Genomic DNA, 9,484 nt, shown 5'->3' with positions numbered 1-9,484 from the left:
TATCCAGGGCTCTTTGATCTCAGTGAACGTTCTAGTCACACAGTAATGTGGGACTTGTTGAGACATCCCTTCTAAGTGAAAGGGCAAATTATTCCATTTGGTCCTTCTAACAAAAAACAAAAAGGAAAAAAAAATGGGTTATTCTAGACCATTGATGAAGTGATCTGAAAAGCTGCTAGGTTTACGTGGGGACCAGAGATGGCCCTCCAGTACTTCCTGAGTACTGTGCCAGCTCCTCTGCCCCTTGGACCATGTGATCCTGCAAATGAAACTGTTCTTAAATAGCAAACTATAGAGAGGAATGCTATTCAGGGCCTTTGACACCTATAAGTAAACTGCAGTGCAGGTGGGACTTTCAAGAAAGTCCTCTGTCCTTTGTGGATAATTACTCTCCTATGGGAAACAGATGTTGAGAAATAGAAAATGTTATTCACCTGCTACTGGCCTTGGTAGATACTGAAACCCTGACCATGACCTACCAAGTTACTGGGCAAACTTAGCTGCTTATCACAAACTGAGTGTTAGTTGACCTGCCAAGATATTCACTCAGACATGCAGACAGGGTTCAATTATCAAATGGAGGTGATAAGTTAAACCTTTTTAGGCCTTAAAGGCAAAGTAGGTTACCTGGAGGAGAACCCCAAACAGCCGAGACCCAGGCTCCTGCTGCAATGCCTTCTCTCCCAGGGCTGCCCTTTCAGCCTCACAGTGACCTCCTACAATCAACTGGCAGGGGTAAAAGATTTAACCCAGTTTACAGATGCTTCTGCATGACAACTGGCACCACCCACAAGTAGATAGCTGTAGCAACCAAACCTCTTCCTGGGACTTCCCGATGGACATGAGCAAAGGATCATTCATGCACTGGGCCGAATTTCCGGCAGCATACCTGTTCATTCATCATATATCATTGGTATATAGTCACTTATATACCAATCCATGGGCTGCCCACAGTATAGTGTGATAGTAGAAATGGGAGCAATGTGATTGAAGAATTGGTGTCAAAGGGACCTATGGAAGGGAGACGTAGATAAACCTGTCTGAATGGAGGAAAACTTGAAGATATTTGTGTCCCACATCAATGTCCAGACAAAGGGTAACCTCAGCAGAGAGGTTTTTGTGTGTGGTGGTGTGGATTAAACTCAGGGCCTTGCATATGCTGAGCACTCTTCCACTGCTACTCCCATTCTACAAAGGTGGTGTATAATGATCAGAAGGAGAGGGTAATATTTCCATGGAAATGCGTCAGCCTCTTTGCTAACAATGTAGTACTTAAATACTGTGTTCTATGTCAACCTGTATTTCATGATAGTGAGGTGTGATAGCGAAGAAAATGATCACATTAGACATGCACACATATACCATAACAAAAAAAGGAAGAAATTTTCATTAGAATCACAACCTTGATTTCTTCAATGGGCAACTAGGAAAAGCTGGTATTCATAACAACATGTGTCTGCTATGCATTCTGTTGTTACCTTTGTTCCCAGCAAGCACGTCAGCTGGTCATGGTTCTTAATAGGTGGAGTCACCCAAAACTTCATTCCTATAGGGTTTAATAGTCCTGCCTTAATTGAATCATTGACTTTTCCCTTTATATCAACTAAAGCCAGTTTATGATAAGTAGCTAAGGTTATCTGCTAACTTGGAGCCCATGGTTAGGGTTTCAGTATCTGCCAAGGCCCAGTAGCAGGTCAATAGCTGTTTCTATTTCTCAATATCTGTTTCCCAAAAGGAGAGTAATTAACCACAAAGGACCATAGGACTTTCTTGAAGTCCGTATTTTGAACATTGTATCACCTCATTATTAGTTGCATGATAATAGCAACAGAAGTCCCAAGGGATCTTGTGCACTCAAAGCACATTTTTCCTCACCTCCATTGTGAAGTAGAAGTACCCTTGCTAGTTGGTGTCAATCATTGGACAGTATTTAAAATTTTTTAATAACCTGCTAGTTCAGAAAAATGCAGAGCTCAAAGTGGTTGAGCACCAATCTTAACTTCCACTCACTAGAACCTCTCTTGTGTCTATTGGTGGAAGAATTTTGAACTACCATTGATGCCACATCTTTTGTCCCTTGACCTATGAATCTTAACAATGAGGAGAAAACGAAATATTGGGTGCTAATTTTGAGCATGTATAGACTTCTTGAGAATCATGTATAGGACCTACAAAGAATTACACCCAGCCAGCACTGTAACTGTATCTTTAAAAGGCTATCTCAGGGTCTGGGCACGTAGTTCTGGGGTGGAGTACTTGCCTAGCATGGGTAAGTCCCTGGGTTCAATGTTCAATCCCTAACGCCATCACCAAAAACAAACAAACAAACAAAAACTATTGTAGCATTCCATCAATTAGCTCATTCAGAATAAGTGGGAAAAGGTGTCCTAATGAATTCCATGACCTGGATCCTTTGCTCCCCTCCCTTTTCTGTGAAATAATGATCAGATGCAGTACTGTGTGGAATACTGTGATGGAGGATAAGGCTTCCTATCACTGCATCAATGGTGGTCTGGGAAGAAGAATTGCATGAAAGGGAGGGAAGCCCGTACACATAGTAAGCATCTATTCCAGGAAAAACAAAATTCTGCCATTTCACGATGACATGGCCAATTATGATAACTTGGCACTGACTCATTGGCTGATCATCCTGAGGAGCAGCACCATATCAGGGACACAGTCTCTGCTGCTGACATACTGGACACTGAACAATGGCTATAACCAGATCAGCCTTGGTGAATAGAAGTTATGACCTGAACCCTTGCATAACCTCAGCAGAGAGTGGAAGGTCAAAAGACAAAAAGGACCTAGCAAGTTTTCCCAAGCTTTAAGTGCACTAATCCTAATCAAAGGGGCAGAACTTAATCACCTCGTAAAGGGAACTCAATCACATTATAAAGGTCCCACCTCTTAATATAATGAGACTGGTTTTGGTTTCAACATGTAAATTTCAAGGGGGTGGGGACCACAACTTTCAAGTATATTATAGAAATATTAACTCAGATATTTGGGTTTTTAAAAATTGTTTTATTGGCAGGATTCAGTGGTTTTGTTTTGTGTTCCTCTGTTGTCAGATCATACCATAGACCACTATGCTGTCTTTACAACTGAAAATAGAGCTGGAGGTATAGCTCAGTGGTAGAGCACTTGTCTATCATGCCCAAGGCCCTGGGTTTGAGTCCTATACTGCCAAAAAAAAAAAAAAAAAAAAAAAAAAACTACTAAAAATAGTCATTAGTGCTTTATACTCAAGTCAATTTAGAATATATGTACATACACATATATTCTTATGCATACATATATGATTGAATCACTTCATTTTTTATGAAGGCTGATAAGTCCAAATTTGCAGGTGGGCCAGCTTGCACACGACTTGGGAGGGTCAACTTTATACCTTCCTGCACTGAGAAAGTTATAAGTCTACTTGGGTCTCTGAACCAAGAGCCAACTGTGTAAATGAGTAAAATAAATATTCCTCTTTGGTTGGAAGAAAATTTTAGAAGATTTCCTAGGCTAAAACTGTAATAATGTTGGTGGGTATTTGAGAAAAAGAAGAAAAAATTATTTAATAAGATTTCTTGAGACGTGTTAAAGAAAGACCAAAAATGAAAGTAAAATAAAAGTAAGGATTTTAAAATTGAAAATAACAAAAGTTGATAAAGATGTTAAGTTATGTAAGTGGTTTGCTTGTGGGAGTTCAAATTGTAACAATTTATTCAGAAAACAGTTCAGCAGTTTCTTATCCAAATAAACACCTGCCTTTGACAAATCAACTTGACTCAACACATTTACTCACATGACATGAAAGCTTGTGTCCATTCAACTACTTTGAACAAATGTTTATGGATTAATCTTATTTATAATCACAAAACTCTAAAACCAACATAAATGTTCCTCAACTGCAGGACCAAAAATCTGTAAAGGTGGGCTGGGACTGTAACTCAGTGGTAGAGAGCTTGCCTTGCCTGAATGAAGCCCTGGGTTCTATCCCAACATCACAGAACAAAACAAAACCTTGTAAATTCCACATAATAGAGGGTTTCTTCAATAAAAAAGATTCTCCAATCTCATGGGTAGCATAGGGATGGACTTCAAATGATGACATAAAGATTTTGGACTCAAAGATTACCTATTCTAGTATATGACTAAGAAACTGAAAGCAAATGCAAAATGACTTGGATAAATACAGTTTATTTGATACCAGGGGGAGCAGGTAGAGAAGAAGTCATCAGAGAAGCCCGGAATTAGTTTAGGTGATTGTCATGGTGGTTGTATGACTACGCATTAGACAAAATCCTTAGGCCTCTACACTAAAATATGTGGATATTACTGTATGAATATTATGAGTTATTTAGAAAATCTCAATAAAAGAAAAATCCATGGGGTACCAAAGCATTCATATACACAAAAATAACTAATCATAACTAACTCAATTCCCTCAAATTGTTTAATTGTTTCCTCCCTAGGAAAGTAAGATCAGGAGCTAGAGCTGGTCTCATGTGGAAACCTCCAGGGATCTCCAAGTCTCTATAATTCTCTCCAGATCCCCATGCATTTGCCTCTGAAGTCCCAACAAGACTCGACATATATTGCTTGCGGTGAAAGGACTCTGTGCTGTGCTTCCCTGGTCATAGTTTACTTGTGTGAAGGACAATCTTTGTGAGCACATTCAGGCCTTCCTCTGACCTGAGGATTTGCTGTGAACCTTCAACCATGGTTAGGGAGATACTCAATGATAAAAGTTATCTTGATTGGACATTGAAATGATAACCTCTCACAGGATGTTTTCTAGAACTCTCTTATTTGTTATTTATTCTTATTTTATTTTTATAGACATATTCTATGAATTATGTGAAAGATGTAATCTTATCATGCTTATTTTGCAAATGAGGAGGCGCTAAGTGATCACTCGATGAAACACGAAGTATTAACGGTAAAGTCAGAACTTGATCCATGTTAATGTTCTTTCCTCTGTTCTTCTGCACCTTAGACAACTTGGATACTTTGATGGTTACCTGAGAGGGATCCTTTTAAGAGAAGGTATGCAGTACTCCAAGACTGACTTCAGGATTAGACTGACATCCTGGAGGGAAGGTTCTTTCTCCCCCAACAAGCTGGTAGGTCTCTGTTCTGTGTACATCATTCTGTATTCATACAGAAGTAAAGACAGCTGCCCTACTGAGGTTATTTAAAAAGGGAAAGCAGTGACTTCAATTTTTTTTTTTTTTAATTGAGAGGAATCTGCTGAATGACTCTCATAACGAGGTTAGGTATTCTGTCTGAACACATAAGCAAATAATAAGACATCAGCTGGTGATGTTGTCTTCTTATTATGCATTCACCTAACATTGGAGATGAAAGCAAACAAAGAAAGCCATACAAACAAAATATTCAGAAAATTGAAATAATCTTCTTTAGACTACAAACATTTCCTAGATGAATTAAGAAGCCACCCACTAGCTGTGCATTGTGTGAGAGAAGCAATCTTTCATGTATATCTTACTAATATGGAGGAGGTAAGTCACACTTTGAAAGGCAGAGAAAAATTAATGGCAGAATCAGAACTTGATCTTTTTTGATGTTCTTTTCTCTATTTCCCTGCTTTAGAAAATTTGCAAATGTTGACCACTGTGTGAGAAAGTGTGCCTCTACTAGAATTTATGCAATACTCACTGCTGGATTGCATGATTTCAGATTGACTATTATGGACTAGTCCATAAACATTTCAGTGAAAATTCTTAGTCATGTAAAAGCAGTGGACTTCCTACATGTGTTATGAGTTATATCAGTGGAAAGAAATGTTTTCAAAACATTTCTAAAATAGTGAGTTTCATACTGGGGAGTAAATGTCAAAATATATATTATGGTGGATTTATCGATTCATGTGACAAATCACATTGTATCCTAAAGATTATAAACTAAAAGGAGAATAGATAAAGCTTTGATTATGTGATAATGTTACATTTGCATCTCACTGGAGATATAAAAACAAAAACCAGCAAACAAAAACCTAGAATAATAAAACGACCTTCCTTACACTACAAAATAGTTGTAAGTAAATTAACATGCTCTAATGTGCATTTCAACCTTTTCAAACTCATCTCATGTTTATTCTTGGAAGGTGACTTTAATTCTTGAATATTGAATCTTTCGGGGCTGGGGATATAGCTCAGTTGGTAGAGTGCTTGCCTTGCAAGCACAAGGCCCTGGGTTCAATCCCCAGTACCACCAAAAAAAAGGAAAAAAATATTGAATCTTTCTCATACTAGATGTATAATATTAGAGCATCACCTACCATCTCAAATTCTTGGTGTCCTTACTGATAAAGAATAATAATGCTTAATGTAATTGGGCCCATTTTATTTCCCAGTACCTCCCTTTTCTCTCCCATGTACAAACACATAACAATGAATCCCACTTTGAGGTATAATTATAATGCACCAATTAACACAATGAAAACAAGACCAGTAGAGTAGGGGAGCAGGATTCAGGCAGGCAGGAGGGAAGGAAAACAGGAGATTCTGGGGAATGAAAATGATCACATTATATTTGTGTGTGTATAAATATGTCACAATGAATCCCACTGGTATGCCTAATTTGATGCACAAATAAAACATTAAAAAGAATAATACCACCTACCTTACACACACACACACACACACACACACACACACACATGAATCACTTGTGTGCAAACCCCTTATCATTTGCTGTAGAACATGGTACATGCTAACTGTGATCATGTGTGTTATGATCAGCAACCGTGATGTCTTCATGGAACACACTTCTAAATTGAAGTTGTCACAGGCTTAAGTGAAAGATGTTAGAGAAAAGCAGTTAGTTTTGGAATACTTTCCAAAGGTTTTAATTCAAATAAAGAAATCAAAAACACAGTTGCTCTGCCAGAATCAATTCAATTCAAATATTTTACAGTATGGAACTTGGCACCCAACAGATCAGTCAGCTAAAGATAGCCCACAAACTGAGTACTCTCAAGCTTGGAACATGATTTGACTGTGGGACAATGGTAGTGAGAGAATGAGTTTTAAGAACAAATGAATTCCTTTATTCAAATTAAAATGGGAATCAAGGAAGAAATTTTGAAAATGATTAGCTCCCATGGAATCTCAGAAGCAGAGATCATACACTTGAATCAGAACAGACTGAGAATCACTGGCCGCACATGGACTCTGACATGGGAGCCGGGGCCCATTAGAGAGTGATGCTTCAAGAGTCCAGTGTCACCCCCAGTGACACCCTGCATGTTGGCATCCTCAGTGATTAAACAAGACCAAGACCATGATCCCTTCCTAGGAAAACCATTATGATGATTCTGCTCTGTAGTCTGAGCTTAAGCCCAGCAATCTGTAGTCCTTTATGTACTGTCTTACTTAGTTCTCACAATAGGAACTCAAAGCAGGTCTCATTACTGTCTTCATTTTACAGATGATGTCTGGAGGAGTTGGGATAGGACCAGTGACTTTTGGGTGGTAAATGGTAGGGCTGATATGCATCTCTTCCAAGAGCCTAAGCTCCCAGTCTTCCGTATCTGGATGATGTGCTTCCATTCCAAACAGCATCTGCAGACTGCTCATGGTCTAACGCCCCATTTGTATCCGTACCAAACCTGCTATGCACAGAGATCTGCTTCAAGGCTAAACCCATCTTCAGCCTAAATCAATAGTTTATGCTTTAACCACGCCAACCATATCAACATGGGTAGATATGTTGAGGATAAGCATGATGTGGGAAAAAGTTTAAAATGCAATTTAGATTTTTTTTCATCTACTTTGATACTTTTGTTGTTGAAGAGGGATCCATTTACCATTCTTGGTTTTCATCTCTTTGTCAACCAATTAGAGGAAAATATATAGTGAACAAGATGAAAGTACCAACTAACCCATCAAACCCTCAGTTCACCATGAATGCTAAAACACTGACTTTGAATCAAAAAGAGGCAGAGAGTAATTATAAATTCAGTTAAAATCAAGTTGATTGAAATTCAGATGAGACCCTTGGATTTAGGAACTATTCAACATGTGTTAAAGGTTGTCATGTGTCCAAAGCTGAGATTGTCAATTAACACTTGTGCAAGATGATTTAATTACCCTACCTCTTGTGCTTCATTGTATACATAAACTAGCAACCAATAGAACTCAAGATGTTGATGAAAGGAGATAGTGTATACACATCCTCAGGGCCCACTGCAATTCTGGGCAGGTGGTCAACAAGGAAGGGTCAGTTTGCAATGAATTCAGGAGAGGTACCTGGGTAGATTCATCCCTAACAGTCTTTGTGATCAAATTATTCATTGAATACATGTCAGATAACAGATGTGTGTAGTTTTCAAATTGTATACATGATTGATCAAGATTTGAATATTTGTATGTAACCCTGAGTATAATTAATGCACTCAGTTTGATTCTGATGACCCTTTTTTTTTTGAGAATATCAAAGTACATCTCGTATGTATACTTTCAAATTTCAAATAATTTCTTTATCATTCTGCTTTTTTTCTCATGACTATACAAAATATAGTGATTGTCAGGTATCACTGATGGAGAACAGGACAGAAGTGGCAGAGTTCATCCTGCTGGGACTGACCAGTGACCCAGGTCTGCAGCTTCCCCTCTTTCTGACGTTCCTGCTCATCTACACCATCACTCTGGTTGGGAACCTGGGGATGATCCTGTTGATCATCTTGGACTCCCGTCTTCACATTCCCATGTACTTCTTCCTTGGTAACCTGTCTCTGGTGGACTTTTGCTACTCTTCAACTGTCACTCCCAAGGTCATGGCTGGGCTTCTTGTAGGAGACAAGTTCATTTCCTACAATGCTTGTGCTGCTCAGATGTTCTTTTTTGGAGCCTTTGGTACTGTGGAAAATTACCTCTTGGCTTCAATGGCCTATGATCGCTATGCAGCAGTGTGTAAGCCCCTGCACTACACCACCACCATGACGACCAGGGTGTGTACTTGGCTGATCTTAGGCTCTTACATTGTTAGTTTCCTGAATGCCTCTATCCACACTGGGGGCATGTTCAGCCTCACCTTCTGCAAGTCCAACGTGGTCCACCATTTTTTCTGTGATATTCCAGCTGTCATGGTTCTTTCTTGCTCTGATAGACATGTTAGTGAGCTGGTTCTTGTTTCTATTGTGAGCTTCAATATCTTTTTTGCTCTCCTTGTTATCTTAATATCCTACATGTTCATTTTTATCACCATCCTAAAGATACATTCAGGTGCAAAACATCAGAAGGCTATCTCCACCTGTGCTTCCCACTTCACTGCAGTCTCCATTTTCTATGGGACTGTTATCTTCATGTACTTACAGCCCAGCTCTAGTCACTCCATGGACACTGACAAAATATCATCTGTGTTCTACACTATGATCATCCCCATGCTGAACCCTGTGGTCTACAGCCTGAGGAACAGGGAGGTCAAGAGCGCATTCTTTAAGGTCAAGGGTTTACTCATTTGTTAG

The 9,484-nt window shown here is 39.0% G+C and overlaps 1 protein-coding gene and 1 non-coding gene across 2 annotated transcripts; both read left to right on the top strand.

Annotated features, from left to right (window-relative positions):
* Positions 1-6,158: 6,158 nt before the first annotated feature.
* Trnaa-ugc (transfer RNA alanine (anticodon UGC)) lies at positions 6,159-6,231 on the top strand. Its single transcript has one exon. It is a non-coding gene; the product is annotated as a tRNA-Ala (tRNA).
* Positions 6,232-8,554: 2,323 nt separating this feature from the next.
* LOC124959060 (olfactory receptor 5B3-like) lies at positions 8,555-9,484 on the top strand. Its single transcript, XM_047517704.1, has one exon. The coding sequence runs from the start codon at positions 8,558-8,560 to the stop codon at positions 9,482-9,484; it is 927 nt and encodes a 308-aa protein (XP_047373660.1). The 5' UTR covers positions 8,555-8,557.

The sequence above is a fragment of the Sciurus carolinensis genome, chromosome 11 (assembly GCF_902686445.1).
Source record: "Sciurus carolinensis chromosome 11, mSciCar1.2, whole genome shotgun sequence".
In the NCBI taxonomy this organism is placed as follows: Eukaryota; Metazoa; Chordata; class Mammalia; order Rodentia; family Sciuridae; genus Sciurus; species Sciurus carolinensis.
The sequence above is the reverse complement of the archived record's forward strand: the minus strand, read 5'-3'. Positions and strand labels throughout refer to the sequence as shown.